This window comes from Aplysia californica, unplaced genomic scaffold, assembly GCF_000002075.1.
Source record: "Aplysia californica isolate F4 #8 unplaced genomic scaffold, AplCal3.0 scaffold00157, whole genome shotgun sequence".
Lineage (NCBI taxonomy): Eukaryota > Metazoa > Mollusca > Gastropoda > Aplysiida > Aplysiidae > Aplysia > Aplysia californica.
The window spans coordinates 306,603-324,504 of NW_004797427.1; the positions used below are offsets into that span (position 1 = coordinate 306,603).

Consider the following 17,902-nt stretch of genomic DNA (forward strand, 5'->3'; position numbering starts at 1 on the left):
CCCCCCTTAAAAAAAATGTTCTATAAAAATTTCTTCAATTTCATTATTTTGACAAGCACCTGATTTCCCCCAGATGCCACACATATTTTATTCATGTTCTTTCACGTGTGCAGAGAAAGAGAACATGAGTCTGTGTTTGTAAAAAAAAATAAAAAGAGGCGTAGGGGAGTGAATTAGTACTCACGAGTCTAGTGTACTTTTAATTACATTTGGCGTTAATAAGGGACCAGGTTCTAATTTTACTTGCATCCTCTCCCATGAAATCTGTGTGTATATAAATAACTATGTTAGCATTTATATCTCTCTTTTATTTGTTAATATGTTCATTACCCAATATGCCATACTGTGAGACTGAAGAAATAGCATGTGAGAATGAGAGAGAGAAAGAGAGAGAAAGAGAGAGAGAGAGAGAGAGAGAGAGAGAGAGAGAGAGAGAGAACGAAAAAGTTTTTCTATCTGTAGAGAATGAATGTTTTAATGAATGCTTCTACTTACTCACATTTCAACTTTATAGTGACCGTTTGTGAATTTTTATTACATTGTATATTTCTAGTGAACACATTTCCAACCTCACTGCGAGACTGTTTTTCTCATATAAATTTTTACACGTATACATTTATATTATATGTATAATACTTTGTTTTACGTACACGGATGTCGATTGATTCTTAAGATGTGATGTCTTTTTCGTTGTAATGGGCATTGAGCATTTTTCAGAAAATGGAAATGCGCTGAATAAATGCTGTTTATTATTATTATTATTATTATTATTATTATTATTATTATTATTATTATCATTTGCTCTGTTTCTGCAGCTCGAGTGACGTGCCCCAGAGGCTGGAGCCTGTACACCAGAGCCCCCACCTGTATCAAGTTGTATACACAGGGGAAAACCTGGGTGGATGCCAGGTCTATATGCCAACAGGCGGGAGGTGACCTTGTTAAGATCCCAGATAGCAGTTTCAGCGGTTTTGTCAATGGTGAGCCTCTATTTGTTACACATAATGTGTTGGGTTTTTTTTTAAATCTTTGTTATGTTTTTTGTTTTTGCTTTTGTTTTTGTTGGTATTTTCTGTTAGTTTGTTTTTCTGAAGTTTTAATCCCACTGCAGCATCTTTGATAACTGTAAGTCCTCTTTTATGTTTACTTTCATTAAGAATTTATTACATTTCTTGTCTGCTGAATTGCTCATTAGTAGACTTTTTTCTTTTTAGTTTCTTAAGCAGTTTTTGGATAATTGAAAAGCTTGTCTTTCACAACCTTTGACCTTCTGACTCTCCCAGTTGTTTAGGTGTGTTGTAAATTGATTTCACTTTTTTTTTGTCTGTCTTTGATGCTGTTGTTGTCAAATGAAATCTATGTGTGTGCATATATCTATCTATATATATATATATATATATATATATATATATATATGCATTTCTATATCTTTTTCTGTGTTTATCCGTTCAACTACACTATAATATATTCATTTGTTCCAATAACATTGGTGCTCTGATGGAACCTCGCTAACTGAAATTTTAGTGAAAAATCGGGGGGTTTTGCACCCAAAGATTCCTAATACCTTGATACAAAATGTGTATAAATAGTAACTCCAGATTCAAAGTACATGCTTGAAAACATATTTTAAATTCTGTATGAACCTCGTTATCCGCCACAAATAAATTTTTGATTCTTTAAGCCTCACTTAACAAAATATAAGAAAGTTATAAGGGCATACCATACCAGTTGGGTGTGTTCTGAACTTGGACTGTTTTGGGGAGTTTCACGGCTCTCCACACATTTGGTTTGGTCTAGTCTGGAATAGAGAAAAATTCAGGTCACCTTATAGTGTTGAAAGCGACATTTTACCATACTACCGTATTTCGCAGTTTTTTCTCCACTATCTTCTAGGTTTGGTGAATAGGCAAAAGTCCTCATATTGGATTGGATTGCACGATCGACATAAGGAAAATAAGTTTGAATGGCTAGATGAAGATGTCAAGGTAAGCCAAAAAGTGTCTATACATGTACTTGATTGTTATGTTGGATGTACATCACGGTTAGATTTATTAACATGTGTTTCAAGGCTGCAAACAGAATACTCTTGTCAGTTTGTTAGTGTTTGAGCGCTTAATCAGCTGCTTGCACTGTATGCTTCCCGGGAAGCTGAGAATGTTTCGGAGTGTTCTATGGTCTGCTGGGGTAAAAATATAGTGTAAAGCACATAGAGCCTGCTGTTGAGCAGGGATTTGCGCTATACAAATGCTATTTATTATTTATTATTATTACTCTAAGGTATCGAATAAAAGGGGATAGGAATAAAAGGGGGGGGGGGGTAGACAAGTGGTCCAAAATTAATAAACAGGGGGGTTGGAATTTTTTTAAAGGGGGGGGGGGGTGGCACATTCAACCTCATACCCCGGTACTAATAGGAACAAATCTGTTTTATTTCTCCTTCAGTGAATAAGTTCTGTCGTCTGTTTTCTTCTCCTCTTTCTGTCCCCCACCCCCTCATACCTTAGAGTACGTGGGTGGTTGGCGGGTGCTCTGATGTGGTTTGCAATTTCTTTCCTATCAAACAACTGTTGTCTTTATCTCTCCTCCTCCTTTTTTTTATGTTACTCTCTTGCAACACCTCTAATCTTCGGCACTTATATGACCTAATTGTGCTGCAAGTGCCATAAAAAGCTTACTAAAACAACTAACAAACAAACTGTATACAGTATTTATGCTTCCTGATATTTTCTAGATTCCCTTACAATGGCAACAACACTAGCTGAATTTTTACCTGAAGTCGTTGGTATAGATCAATTTGATCTTTCCATTCAAATTAACCCTTTGAACCCTAGCCTCCAGTAAACCGGTGGTGTATAAAATAGCCCATATGCCTGGCCATCGGTAAACTGGTGAGTGAGACCCTATCCCCAACCCAGCCCGTCTGGGAGGAAAATGAGTACGGAAAACAGTGTTTACTACACAGGATGTTATTGATTATTTTGAAGATCTTTCTGAATTAGATCTCTCTCTCTCTCTCTGTCTCTCTCTCTCGGTCTCTCTCTCTCTCTGTCTCTCTCTCTCTCTCTCTCTCAGTCTGTCTGTCTGTCTGTCTGTCTCTCTCTCTTTCTCTCTCTCTCTCTCTCTCTCTCTCTCTCTCTCTCTCTCTCTCTCTCTCTCTCTATCTCACTGTTTGTCTGTCTGTCTGTCTGTCTGTCTGTGCCTCTCTCTATCTGTCTACTGGTAGGCCTAATGGATAAGAATAGGTATGCTAAGAAATGTTATTTGCAAGCCGATGTACATGACCAAAATAATAGATACAGCTGGGCCACTGACATAAGAAAACTTTTATGTGCAATGGGGTTTGGATATGCATGTTTTTTTTCAAAATGTTGGTGATAAGAATATTTTCCTTTCCCAAATGAAGGAAAAACTGATAAATATTAGTCACCAGGACTGGCATTCGAAGGTGTCTAACACTTATCCTAAGTACCTGGACTTCCATCGTATGTTAAGCCCTGCTCCATACCTCTCTTTCCCCTTCTCTACAAGAAGTAGAAGGGTCTTTGCATTACTCAGAGCTTTCTGTTTATCGCTGAAAAATAATCTGTTACGATTGGGTATTGTCGACAGTAATCGTTGCCTCCAGTGTTATGAAAAGTATATAGAAAATGAATTCCATGTATTGTTCAGATGTTCACAAATATACTGAAATATGAGAACAACTTTTACCAGAGTGCGTCAGACTTCAGACACCGGAAGAGCCAATGTCTAAGCTCAATGGCATAAAATTAGTCTGTTCAGATGAAGTCTATTCTAAAAACATAATCTCATTCCTAAATTATGATGTACGGACACGTTAGATTCCCCCATGTAACTCTATATTTGTTCTGGTGTTATATGTGAGGGAGCGTGATGGAATCAGGCTCTCGTCAATTTTTGGGCATGTAGAGTTATTGGTAACATCTTAAAGCTTGTTCACTTGTATTTATTTGGATAAAAAAATATCCATTTGTCTTGAATACATGTCGAGATATTTGTGAAAGGAGGAGGTGGGGATCACCTGTTTTCAGAGGGGTAAAATTAGTGAGAAAATGTCCGTCAAAGATTAGTTATTTCGTTAGCTTAAGAGTCCGTGGTAACTGAAAATTTACATTTCTTGTGCCTTTAATCAAAAATCCACTCAGAAATGAGTTCTTTAATGGGCTAGAAAGGTGTTGAGCCAAAAAATTAAAATTCAATAAAAATTCACAAACCTGCGGAAAAATGCAAGTTTCATCTCTTTGATTATTTTGACGAGAGCTTGATTCCACCATGCTGCCTCACATATACATGTATGTATGAAAATGATAATGACAATCGTTATTTGCTTCTCAGAGTGAAATTTATTCCAATTTCTCTCTCTGCCTCATGTGCGTGAGGCATTTCTATTTCTGTCTGTTCTTATTTTCCTGGAATACACCGTTTATTATAATTTAAACTCCAATGTCAGTGGGTGGATGCGTGTGTTGTTTCATTCTTACTTCTATAATAAGTGCTATTTATCATATGCAAACTGATGACAAAACACACGTGTATATTATGTATGTACATATATGCATGTATATATATGCATGGCATATATGGTATGTGTGTAGGTGTAGTATGTAGGCATGCGTGTATGTATGTATATGTATGTATGTATGTATGTATGTATGTATGTATGTATGTGTGTATGTATGTATGTGTGTGTGTGTGTGTGTGTGTGTGTGTGTGTGTGTGTGTGTGTGTGTGTATGTGTGTGTGTGTATGTGTGTGTGTGTGTGTGCGTGTGTGTATTTGAGTGAGTATGAGTGTGCATGTGTGTGTGCGTGAGTGGTTGCGTGGTTGCGTACGTGCGTGCATGCGGGTGTGTGTGCATGCATGCCCAATTTCTGTTAAATATAGGATGTGCTACACCAATGTATGTATATAATTGCCAAGCCATATATTAAAATGTATGGATATATGGGCCAAAGGCCTTTCAATAGATCATTTTGAAATCTCATTTTAAATCTCTGTCTGTCTCTCTATGTCTGTCTCTCTCTCTCTCTCTCTCTCTCTCTCTCTCTCTCTCTCTCTCTCTCTCTCTCTCTCTCAGACACTGTCTCTGTCTGTCTGTCAGTCTGTCTGTCTCCCTCCCTCTGTCTCCCTCTGTCTCCCTCTCTCCCTGTCTTCCTCTCTCCCTCTTCCTCTCCCTCTCCCTCCCTCTCTCTCTCTCTCCCTCTCTCCCTCTCCCTCTCTCCCTCTCTCCCTCTCCCTCTCCTTCCCTCTCTCTCTCTCTCTTTCTCCTTTCTCTCTCTCTCTCTCTCTCTCTTTCTCTCTCTCTCTCTCTCTCTCTCTCTCTCTCTCTCTCTCTCTCTCTCTCTCCTTTCATACCTTGTTCAATCTCAATAAGATGTAGTGTTGAGACAGCAGGTTTTTTTTAAAGTAAAAAGTTTCAAGTTTTAGGGGGTTTGGGTTGTTAATTAAAGGGGGGAGTACTGTTTGATTTTGTAAGAGAAACTCGAGCATGCAGAAGATGTTCTTTAGGTAATTTAAAAAAAATTAAAGCAAGCTGTCGGGTGTTCAGAATGAACGAAAAAAGCATATTCGGTTGAACATGATCAAACACTAGTTTGGGTTTTCTTTTCTGATGCACTTTCAGTTGAACTTGATTTTCACACTTCTGTGAGAGTAATGTTGTTACCTCAGAATTACAAAAGTGAGAAATTTGATGTAGATCTAGAAGATTTTGAGTTTCACATTATGTCAAGACTTTTTTAAAGCAATTCTTTGAATGCTTTGATAATTACTCCGAATAAACTTACGATTTTTGTAGGGCAGATAGAATATTAATTTTTGTTTCTGACCTCATGTTTGTATTAACTTAAAAAGGTCAAAAATGTCAGATAGAACTTAGTTATTCTGTGAATGTAACGAAGAAGGCAGAATTGGCTTGTCAAATTCAAGCAGATAGTCTCACGCACATGTGACAAGAGCAATTAAAAGCTCCAGAAAAAGATATTATATAAACTCTTCTTGAAAAGTAGCTGCTGAATTAACACCTTTATATCCCCCCACTCCCACCCCCACCCAAAAAAAAAAACCCAACAAAAAAATGTTTATTTATTTTTTTAAATTTTAATTATACATTCTGAAGGTACTGTCTGAGGTATATTGTGATCCAGCTGTTAAGGTGTACTGAGCCCAATATTTTGACCAAAAATTATTGCAGTTTCCTAATTTAACTGTGGTTTTGGTTGTACATGCTCGATAAATATTTTGTCAAAATCTAAATTCTAAATGTTGAAAAAAGCAGGGAACGGTACATGATTTAAATACTTTTTTTAAAAGAATAAATCAATTTTTTATTGTCACCTGAAAAATTTTGTTGTTTGTGCTTAGAACAATTGAACAGCTTGTCAACAATTTGTATTTTGTGTGAACTGTGATATCTGCAGGCAAGTTTCACTTCCTGGGCGCCCCATCAGCCCGACAACAGTCGAGGCAATGAAAACTGTGTCAGTGTGAATGCAAACATGGGAATGAGATGGAACGACGCCAACTGCATGTCCAATTTACGCTTCATATGCCAACAACCCACTGGTAAGTATACAGGGTGAGTCCAAATGATGTTAACACTTCGCTACTTTACAATTACAAAGTTCTTTCTGAGTAGGGCCTACCTCGTTTCAAGAAAGTTGACATCAAACATTTTGAGTTTCATAATATGTCAAGCTTTTTCAAATGCTTTTCTTTGAATATCTCGATAACGACTCTGAATAATCTTACAAATTTGATAGAGCAGATAGAATTTCTGGTTTCTGAACTCATCGTCTCAGTAACTCAAAATGGCCAAAAACTTTGTAATTCTGAGGTAGCGACTAGCATGGGAGAAATTATTTATTCAGAATTTACTGAACAGTTCAACCAAAGTCACCAGCATGATCTACACTAAAAAACCAGTGACCTGCAGTAGAATTTGGTGCCTTGACACTCTTTTCGTGGCAAATACTTAATATGATATCTTGTTTTCTGTCCTTGAGTTTGTTCCAAACTTGTATTAACATAATTTTGACTCATCCTGTGTATCCTGGATCTTTTAGAAGATGGCACAATAAAGTGGGCGATTGTGTCTGTATGTTTTGCTGGAGCAAAAAACTGCAGTCAAAATTATCAAAGGCAGCCACCCATTGTGCTACAAGTGAAAGAGAGAGAGAGAGAGAGAGAGAGAGAGAGAGAGAGAGAGAGAGAGAGAGAAAGAGAGATTTACGGAGCGGGTTGTCATGTATTTACTAATATCCTGTCTTGTTATGTGTATGCGTGAGTGTACCTAACCTTAAACTTTGTAACATCCACTGTCATTGTAAATGACCTAGACAAGTTTCTCCCTATGAGATGAATGAAGATTGTCATTGTCATTGTCGAGAGGAAAGGATCATGTTTGACACAGGGGGAAGTCTTTTCAATGTCATCATAATGTAGTAAAAAAAACTGTACGCAGGGATGTGGGAGGCGGTTGTTTGTACAGGTGATTGTTTTGGACAGTAGGTTGAACTGAAATTTTTTTTTTTCCCAATTATTTTTCCCTTGAATGGTTTGAGCATCCATTGATTGATTTTGGTGTTCACTTAGAGTTTTTGAACAAAATCTCTTCGAATTTGGTGTTTCCATATAATTGCCAAGAACCATTAAGAAAGGTATTGGTTTTCATTAATCCAATGAACCCATGACACCAATATATATCGGTGTGCTAGTTATTTGCTCCTGCCTTGAAGTACACATATATCGATGTGTGCTACTTTGTCATGTAACAGTCATCTGTATATGTGGATAAATGAACAAAAATGTCTATAGGAATTGTAGGTTTGTCATAATAATCATTAAGTTCAGGGCAGCTCAGGGAAGAGGGAATTGGTTTAAATAAACTTTTGTGTCTTCTGTGTGTAGGAATGAAGGCAAATTTTTACTCAGGAAGCTAGGGAACAGGTTTTTGGGGGTCAGAAGGTCAGGATTCTTTGGATAAAAGAAACTGGAAATGAAGCTTCCCTTATTCAATGTTTACATTATCACTGTGAAGTCTGAGAGTAGGCCTACTAGTTGAGACCAACCCCATCTCATTGCACCTCTATAATTGGGATATGCCTCTTCTTCTTACTTATACATGGTACCAGCGTCTGCAGTAAAACAGTTAGGTACTATGCTGCTGTGAGCATAAGATGTGAGTTTGATTCCTGAACGAGACATTTTTATCGAGCATCTCCTTCTGTCAGCTTGGATGTTTTATCCCTCTCAGCCCCTGTAGGCCCTGACAGGCAAGGTCGAAGCAGTGGGCCTCGTGACTGATCTAGTCTGTCCATTGTGGAAGGTAAGAGGGTAAAACTTACATTTTTAATTTCAATTTAAGAAAAGGTTTGTTTGACAAATATTCTTTTTTTCTTTTCCAGTTCAGAACACCAGTCCAGCAACAAGTCCAGCCAGTAAGTATCTGCTGTAGTACTCTTGTTTTTGTTGGTGTCCTTTTTACTGGATTGCTTGGGGAAGGAGGAGGAGGGAGGGGGAGGGAGCTCATTAGAAGTTTCAGAAAAAGTAAATGTAATTCTTTAATCCTTGATTTTTTTCCACTTTTGCCCCAGCGTTTTTTCTAAGAGTCATCATAACCTGTGCACATTAGCCCCAAAAGCTTGCCTCCAACTTGTAAATGGCAGAAACAAAAGCTTATAGACATTACTAATTTCAAAAATTGGTTCTAGAATAGTTCTGAAAAAACAAAGCAAAAACTTGGCTTAAATGAAACAAAGCAGTTGTCACCAGTACTGGATGCTCCCAGCATTTGATGAGGAACAGGGTTATTACAGCCAGACACTCCCAGCATTTGATGAGGAACAGGGTTATTACAGCCGGACGCTCCCAGCTTTTGATGAGGAACAGGGTTATTACAGCCGGACGCTCCCAGCATTTGATGAGGAACAGGGTTATTACAGCCGGACGCTCCCAGCATTTGATGAGGAACAGGGTTATTACAGCCGGACGCTCCCAGCATTTGATGAGGAACAGGGTTGTTACAGCCGGACGCTCCCAGCTTTTGATGAGGAACAGGGTTATTACAGCCGGACGCTCCCAGCATTTGATGAGGAACAGGGTTATTACAGCCGGACGCTCCCAGCATTTGATGAGGAACAGGGTTGTTACAGCCGGACGCTCCCAGCTTTTGATGAGGAACAGGGTTATTACAGCCGGACGCTCCCAGCATTTGATGAGGAACAGGGTTATTACAGCCGGACGCTCCCAGCATTTGATGAGGAACAGGGTTATTACAGCCGGACGCTCCCAGCATTTGATGAGGAACAGGGTTATTACAGCCGGACGCTCCCAGCATTTGATGAGGAACAGGGTTATTACAGCCGGACGCTCCCAGCATTTGATGAGGAACAGGGTTATTACAGCCGGACGCTCCCAGCATTTGATGAGGAACAGGGTTATTACAGCCGGACGCTCCCAGCATTTGATGAGGAACAGGGTTATTACAGCCGGACGCTCCCAGCATTTGATGAGGAACAGGGTTATTACAGCCGGACGCTCCCAGCATTTGATGAGGAACAGGGTTATTACAGCCGGACGCTCCCAGCATTTGATGAGGAACAGGGTTATTACAGCCGGACGCTCCCAGCATTTGATGAGGAACAGGGTTATTACAGCCGGACACTCCCAGCATTTGATGAGGAACAGGGTTATTACAGCCGGACGCTCCCAGCATTTGATGAGGAACAGGGTTATTACAGCCGGACGCTCCCAGCTTTTGATGAGGAACAGGGTTATTACAGCCGGACGCTCCCAGCTTTTGATGAGGAACAGGGTTATTACAGCCGGACGCTCCCAGCATCTGACGGGATTTAAAGAGTTAAGCCCATCCTCTGGAATGTTCACACCCGATACACAGGCAACAACAACCTCTACAAGAATACTCCCGCCCATAATTCTGTGGCATCGATGGTGCTGATTCAAATCCTTAATGAGGTCTTATGAATCTTGAGTAGATCAGGGAATTTTCAAGACTCTCCACCCACTTGTCAGGTGGTGTGAGGGCACCACTGGTAGATCCTACTTCTTTACTTTCCCTCTGTTGTTTCTGTCTGTATGTCTGTCTTACTTTTTCTCTGCACTACAAGTTGCCATTATTGTTTTGATGTACTTCTCTTTACTCAAACAAACAAACAAACAAGCACACCACCCACTTGGCTGAGTTTTTATTGAAGATGGACATTACATTTGGAGACACAGCCTCTTAAATAACCTTACAGATGCAGTGCTTAAAGGAATGTTATTGTAACCCCATCGTTAATCCAGTCATGTTATCACTGTTGTTAAATAACAATTCGCCGGCCTTGTGATAAAACCAACTAACCCCAGCGAGGTAAATTTTACAGGAAAAGGAAAAAACTGTTTATTTCAAAACAAAGGCGTCTAACGATAAACCAATGCTTTAAACAGTTATAAAAACACTTTACCGAAAAACTGTAGACCTTTTTTTCCTTGAAAAATCGCTTTTAATGAAACTGCGTGGGTTAAACGGTTATGTCGGTCAAATTTTTCTGGATAATACGGACCAACCCTCAATTTTCTGGGTTTTATCAGGAAGCCACACTGCTGGCCTTGAGTTTGGTTGAGTGCTGCCAAGCCACACTTGACGGTAGCGTATTTGATCAGTTGTTTCGATCGTCGTGATCTTTTGTAGAAGAAGAAGAAGACAAAGAAGAGGAAGAGGAGGAGGAGGAGGAAGAGAGTGAGGAGGAGGAGGATAAGGAGAAAAAAGGAGGAGGAGGAGGAGTAAGAAGAAGAAGAAGGAAGAGGAGGAGGATGATATTATTGCTACCAACATACTATCAGCTGCTGCGATTTCAGTGCTATGGAGTCAATTCAGGCAAAAACAGCAGTCACAAAGTTGAACCTTTAATAGAAGTAGAAGAAGCAGATCACAGCAATGGGTATATTAATTACATTTGAAGTATAAGAACAGGAGGTTCGAAGGGTAAGGGAGAGCAGCTACAGCAAAAACAGTAGTAGCAGCAGCATCAGCAGGCCTTTAGAATTCATGACAGTGTCTGACACGATACTATTGGTACTGGGTAGCCTTTCAAATGCCTGGAAAAAGTAATACTAAGAAAGAAATGAAAGCAGAAAGGCACACAAAAGCTCTGCTACTTCGGCAATGGTTTGGGTGAAGTTGGTTACATAATTATGTATTATTATTATACAAAAAGACTTTGTAAGTATCAAAGAATGCTCCAACTTTCTTCAAAGAGTGTGGCTTGACAACTACTACTTTATTGAGTTTTCTCGACAATAGAAGAGCATGTCTGTCTTACTCTGTGTCCTATGGCTATAACAAGGCAATACGACAAAAGTTACCATTGTTTTGAAAGACTCTACAATAATCGAATTTGATTTGATTGCTTTCAAAACTTCTTACTGAGGCAAATTTTGATGGTAATTGTGGTAGCATCGTGGTACAACGGCCTTCAACTCCTGTATATGTTTTTACTGATAGGCGGTTATCTTCACTGTCTTTGTAGAGAGGTCCAGCAGTAACTGTTTTACATTGGGTGTTCAGCTTTCTTGGTCCTTGCAGCGCCTGCCATCCATAATCAAAGTTCAGCTTGTACTGAATGTAAAGTATGGAGTGTACTTTGATGCCTGTAAGTCACTGACAGTAGGATGGCCTGCTTTTGTCCCTGGACAGATTGTCTAGTGCTCTCCGACCTTTGCGAAATCTTTAAAAAATCTGTGGCCCAGGAACATAACTTCATAGGGCCTGGGAATGCGTCTGGCTTGGAGCATGATGTTCACGTAGTCCACTGGGATGTACATCAGTGCGTTTTGGAGCGATCGCTTAATAGTGCCATGGACTGAATCCACCTCCATTTGGGTAGGGCCCTTGATGAGAATTTCTGCTCAACTGTGATGTCAAGCTCTTTGGCCAGCGAGGCCATTGCACTCTCCAGGGTGGAATTTCTGTTTTAGTAGTTGCACCAATCACTGCAAATGATGAGGTGGTTGAAGTCAGTCACTTGCAATATCAGTTCGTGAGTCAGACATGATGAAAACTGTTGAAGCTCAGACCAACTTTACTTTCATACCAGACATATCATCTGGTGTCTCTGGTGGCAAAATTCTAAATCTTAAAATTGTGTACAGCCAGTTTTGTTTTATAATATAAGGAGGATGTCTTTAGTGGTGAGGCTGGAAGGACGTACTGGATCTCCATACAAAGAACACACACTTTGTTCTCTGGGTTCAGTGCAGCCTCCATGTCCTCTTCCTTCTCTGGTCTATCTGCAACTTTCCTTATATTCATATTTGATGAGCTGTGTATTTTGTTTCTGTGAGGTTTCTAGATTCGAAGCTGGTGCAAATGTCGTACTGGTCTTTCTTGGTTGAAAGTAAACCCAAATTGTTTTTCTTGAACTTTTGGCAGAACACTTGATAGCTCAATGTGGCTTTCACCATTTCTGCAAAGTTCTCCATGTATACTTGATGCAGATCTGACATTTTCTGGATTGCCATCTGTAGACAGGAGGATATCTTCGAAAGTTTGTCAAAAAATTCCTCTTTATGGAACAACTTGTCATTCTTGGCTCTCTCATGGTGGGCGTGATGTCTTCTGGGGGGGGGGGGGGAACCTCTTGTGGGGGTTTTTCGGAAAAGAAACTTTAAATAAACCAGTGGGTCAGGCCTGTGGTGTTCATGAAGATTGTTTTACAAACTTTGACCATTGACACTTTTAAGTGGTATTGAATGTTATAATGTCTCCTTGGATTTTCACTTGCTGTGTAAGATCTCTTTTTGTCTATCCTGTTTATCATGGCATATTATACGTAGGCTCTCTTTTCTTTCCAAGAGAGTGACCAGTGATGTCATTGCATTTTGTACCAACCAGTTTACACCTGCAAAGTTCACACCCTGCTCGCTTTGTGCCTTGACATGACGTGTAGAGGCATCTCCAGTTCTTTCAACCTCTTCATTTTGTTACCCTTCCAATCGTTTTCATGGCGTGTCCTTTTTGCAGAGATCAAAGGTGACATAACTTTTGTGTTATCAGCTGATGGGACATTAGTCTGGTCACGTTGATCACTTTCCACTGCGCTGAGGGTGAGAGGTGACGCAGCAAGCGTGGCATCATCTTAGTGAATGTTATAGCGTTATGTAAGTTAAGGTTTTATATAAAGATAAAGCATTAGGCTCTCGGACTCGCAACCGTAAGGTCGTGGGTTTGAATCCCGTCAGGGGCCCGACGTTGTGTCCTTGGGAAAGGCACTTTACACGAATTTTCCTCACTTCACCCAGGTGGGAATGGGTACCCGGCTATAGACAGCGAAAGATCTTGTCAGTTTGTTAGTGTTTGAGCGCTTAATCGGCTGCTCACACTGTATGCTTCCCGGGAAGCTGAGAATGTTTTGGAGTGTTCTATGGTCTGCTGGGGTAATAATATAGTGTAAAGCGCATAGAGCCTGCTGCTGAGTGGGGATATGCGCTATACAAATGCTATCTATTATTATTTTATTATTATGTTATGACACTGAGAAAATAATCTACACAAAACACAAACGAAATGAACTTTCAAAGAAAGTCGAAAGATGTTTCAGAAGGTAATGACTGCAATTAACACTGCAAATGAAGAAAAAGAAAAAGCATTTTTTTTTTTAAAACGATCGTTGGGGGAAGATAGTGTGCTGGACAGGTCCTACACTTTTATTCTGAGTGAGTTATTAAATAATGAAAAGCTACTGACTTCGTCCATTCAAATGCAACGGAAAAAATAAGGAGAAGAGACTAGTCCAAATAAGGGAAAATGCCTTCATAATTTGGTAACTTTCAAGTACAAAAAAGACGTGTGGACAAAAAATAAAATAAAATAAAACAAAATCCATAAAGATGCATTTAAAAAACAGGCATTGTCTTGTCACGAGATAAACAGTTCTGTGGGAACAGTGGGGAGTTTTAGTCATTATTAACATTATCAGCAGCATTAAAACGGGAAAAAAGAGGGAACAACCAGATATATATAACTCCCAAATGAAACCAACAAGAAATATTACACAAATTTCCCTTTTTAAGAGCTCACACGGTTACGTGAGTGAATTCTGGACTATCAAACGAAGTCCGGAGACGAGTCGAAGCCAGGGTTAGTCGGTAATGTAGCACGTGGCCGCTCATTGTTAGCGCGACAAAAACAGTCAACCCTCATTCTCTCCCTCACAGGTGGGATAGTCGGAAACATCGGGCTAAAATCCGATGGATGCCGGGTTATACGGTTTTATTTCTATTGTTTTAAAGGCATTTCTACGCAAAATTTAGATCTGACTATAAGTGAGCATATGAAATGGATAATTTGCTATCGATAGGGCCAATAAAATTTTTTTGGACATTTTGTGGGTTTTATCACCAGGCCGACGAATTGTAAATTAATAATGCATCCATTTGTCACAATTCACCACTATTTAGGAGGCAAATAACTTGGCCCTGCCTGAGAGGGACAGAGAATCCCAACATACTGATAAAGATGCGTGATTAAAAAAACAAAACTTTCCCGCAATGGAATCAAATTCATGTCTCTGAGAACACTCCTAACTGCTGTACAGCAATTGTCAGTCCCCACTGTTAAGTCAATGTATGTTTGTTTTAGAAAATTACAAAACTGGAAAAGTTTTCCCTCGCAAAAGTATTGCATCTTTAATACCATGCTTTCTCTCTCCCAGCCCCAGCCGATAAGAACTGTGGAGCAGGCTGGGAGGACGACCCCAACAGTGACAGCTGCTACCAGATGAACATAGAGCTTCTCTCCTGGCTGGATGCGAGGCAAGCATGTCAGGCAGCCGGAGGAGACCTGGCCACCATCTCAAACATACAGGAGCAATTTTATCTTTCAGGTACCTGTAGCCATGCTTTGATCGTGATGTCTTAAGTTTTACAACACTCTTGTGAAACAGAAGGCTTTTATTTTTTAAGTGCTAATTTTTCTAGATATAAGCAGTATGAGAAAGAAGAAAACATCTAAATCACTTTTCAAGAAAAATAATGTTTGACACATGCAAACGCACACTCACGTATACACACAGGCACACACACGCACACGCACACACACACACACGCACACACACACACACACACACACACACTCTCACACACACATACAATCACATTCAGTCACGTTTGCATGTTCATTGTTTGTTTCCAAGTCATTTTTTCCCCCCGTTCCTAAGAAATCAGGTCTACTCTTTAGCCTTTCCAGCACCATGCGTGTATATTTTCAGCAGTGCTTGTATCTCCAACCATCCCAAGAGCATATGTTCTCAGTTTCGAGGGGTACCGAATTTGCTCATTTTTCTAAATTAGCAAACATAATTAAACTTTAATTTCTCACAATATTTTTTCATTTGCCTTTAAATATTGTCATATGTTATTATCTAAATCTCATTACAAAGATACTACTTCACTTTTTAGAATACATGCCTCTTTTTCTGAAATACTGCTGTATTGACTGGGACTGGGGTTTGGTTTTAGTTGTTGTTGTTATTGCTGTTATCGATCCAGCAACATCTGAGCTCTCACCCTTCTGTCCAATGCCATAATTTAGTGATAAGTGCTGGTTTGCTGCAGTCGCTGTAATGTTCCGTTGAGTGTGTTGTCAATGTTAGGTCTCAGAGGGAAAAGTGTAGCTCTGATGTCATTTATAGCTGTACAGTGGAAAAGGGAAAAAACGGGGGTTTGGGAGTGCACAAAAATGGCTGGGGATGGAAGGTTAATACTTCAATTATTTACTGGATTTTGTTCCTCCTTATAAAATGTGATGTCACATTCCTCCTTGAAATTAACAAAGTTCTCTTCCTGACTACCTGTGCTCACTTACCTTTTAACCCCCCCCCCCCCCCCCCCCTCCCCAGGACGTTCTTTCAGTTTCAACGCTGACTTTTTCTGGATCGGAGCCAACGACCGTGGTGTGGAGACAGGATGGCAATGGGCGGACAGATCACCAATGGCCTTTATCAACTGGGCTCCTCGTAAGCTATCACTTTTGTCAACCTAAAGTTTAACACTCTTGAAAACTGCTGGGGTTTTGACACTGTAATGTAGAACCATTTTACGTGAAATCTGGAGGAATTAAGAAAACTCCATGATTTATGTTTTTAGAGAAATCTTCCAGTTTAGATGAAGATAGGAAAAAATGTTGGAGTGGGGGGATTGAATAAATAAATGTTTGGAAGAATGTCAGTGGTTTTATACTGTCCCAAAGAACTCATTTCCTGCCATCAAAAGAAATGATTTACTTGAAACATTGCTTGAACAGCTATAGAAATGTGAATGAGGTTTCAGTCCTCCCCTGCTGTCACCAGTCTTTGCTGGCCTTCTTTTTGTCACTCCCATTGCAACATCCATTCGTCCATTCATTTCAGTTACCCTGCTTGTGTGAAAAAATCAAAGTGAAACTGTAACAAGTTTTCAAATAAAGTAGAATTCAAATTTCGGAAGGACACTGTGTTTAAATGATTACGCTGACAAAAAGCCTCTGACATGGATTTTTTTAAAAGGTGTTTTGTCAGCTTACAGCTGTGCTGCTAGCTATTGTACACAGTATCAGAAAAATGTCAAATGACTTTTTTGTGATGCATAAGTTTTCATTTAAATACCTATTCTGATGGTACGTGAAAATTCCAAGAAATGATTGAGGTTCTCAACTCTTGTGTAACATTGTGGTCTTGTGTCTCTTCAAGCGTTGCATGGGAATTATGTCTTTGCTTCTACTTTCCCTCCTCCTTCATTTTGAAATTAGTCTTGACTTTCCTTTTCTGTTAGCTACTGTATTCTGCTGGTTGTTCCAAGATTAAAATGTCGATGTCTCTTGAGGTCTTGTTCTTTTGCAAGCTCCATTGTATCTTAATAGGAATTGTCTATTTTCTATCTTTACACTGTATGATTCTGCATGGAGGAGATCTTTTGGTGAACTCTCTACTTTCATGAGATGCGGGTGTGTCATTTATTTTAGTTTGCATTGCATAAACAGTTGGTACTGAGCTCCATAACTTTCTAACATAACTCAGTGTTTGAAATCTTATGTACACATGTCTTTCCTCGACTTATATTTAGGCATTTCTTTGAAGTGAAAACTGTTGGGCTTTTTCTTCTAATGCATGAAGACATGCTCTCTAAATCTCTCTCTCTCTCTCTCTCTCACACACACACACACACACACACACACACATTCACACACACACACACACAAGTCTAGTGGTTAAGCTACCGGACTCGTAATCATGAGGTTACAGGGTTGGGGGTTCCAGCCGCGGACCCGACGTTGTGTCCTTAGGAAAGGCACTTTACACAAATTTTCCTCACTTCACCCAGGTTGGAATGGGTACCCTGCCATACACAGCGAAAGATCTTGTCAATATGTTAGTGTTTTAGCGCCTATAAATGGCTGCTTGCACTGTATGCTTCCCAGGAAGTTGAGGTTGTTTCAGAATGCTTTCAGGTCTGCTGGGGTAATAGTATAGACTGTGAAGCGCATAGAGCTTGCTGTTGAGCGGGGATTTGCGCTATACAAATGCTATCTAAAATATTATGTCTTTCTCTCTTTCATGTCTCTCTCTCTCTCTCTCTGTATCTCTTTCTTTCTCTCTCTCTTTCTCTCTCTCTCTCTCTCTCTCTCTCTCTCTCGCATACAGGAGTGTACTCAGTCTTCCATTGAGATTTCAGTTATATGAAACTCACTTTGATAGTTTGTCCATGTTAGTGAATGACTGGCCAATGCATATGTTCAGATCATGATCAGTCATGGGTTATTTTGATTAACCTACAATGTAAGTGCCAAAATGTTTTCTACTTTCTGGAGATATTTGTTTGCATTTGGTTTGATAAATTTTACACCATG

General features: G+C 39.7%; 1 protein-coding gene across 1 annotated transcript in view; it reads left to right on the plus strand.

Annotated features, from left to right (window-relative positions):
• Positions 1 to 17,902, plus strand: part of LOC101855944 (macrophage mannose receptor 1) — a 72,969-nt gene that overhangs the window by 8,173 nt on the left and 46,894 nt on the right. The window contains exons 5-10 of the mRNA XM_005097568.3: positions 816 to 980; positions 1,894 to 1,985; positions 6,438 to 6,582; positions 8,424 to 8,456; positions 14,733 to 14,903; positions 15,918 to 16,034. Coding sequence (XP_005097625.3) covers positions 816 to 980; positions 1,894 to 1,985; positions 6,438 to 6,582; positions 8,424 to 8,456; positions 14,733 to 14,903; positions 15,918 to 16,034 — 723 coding nt within the window. The remainder of the gene's footprint in view (positions 1 to 815; positions 981 to 1,893; positions 1,986 to 6,437; positions 6,583 to 8,423; positions 8,457 to 14,732; positions 14,904 to 15,917; positions 16,035 to 17,902) is intronic.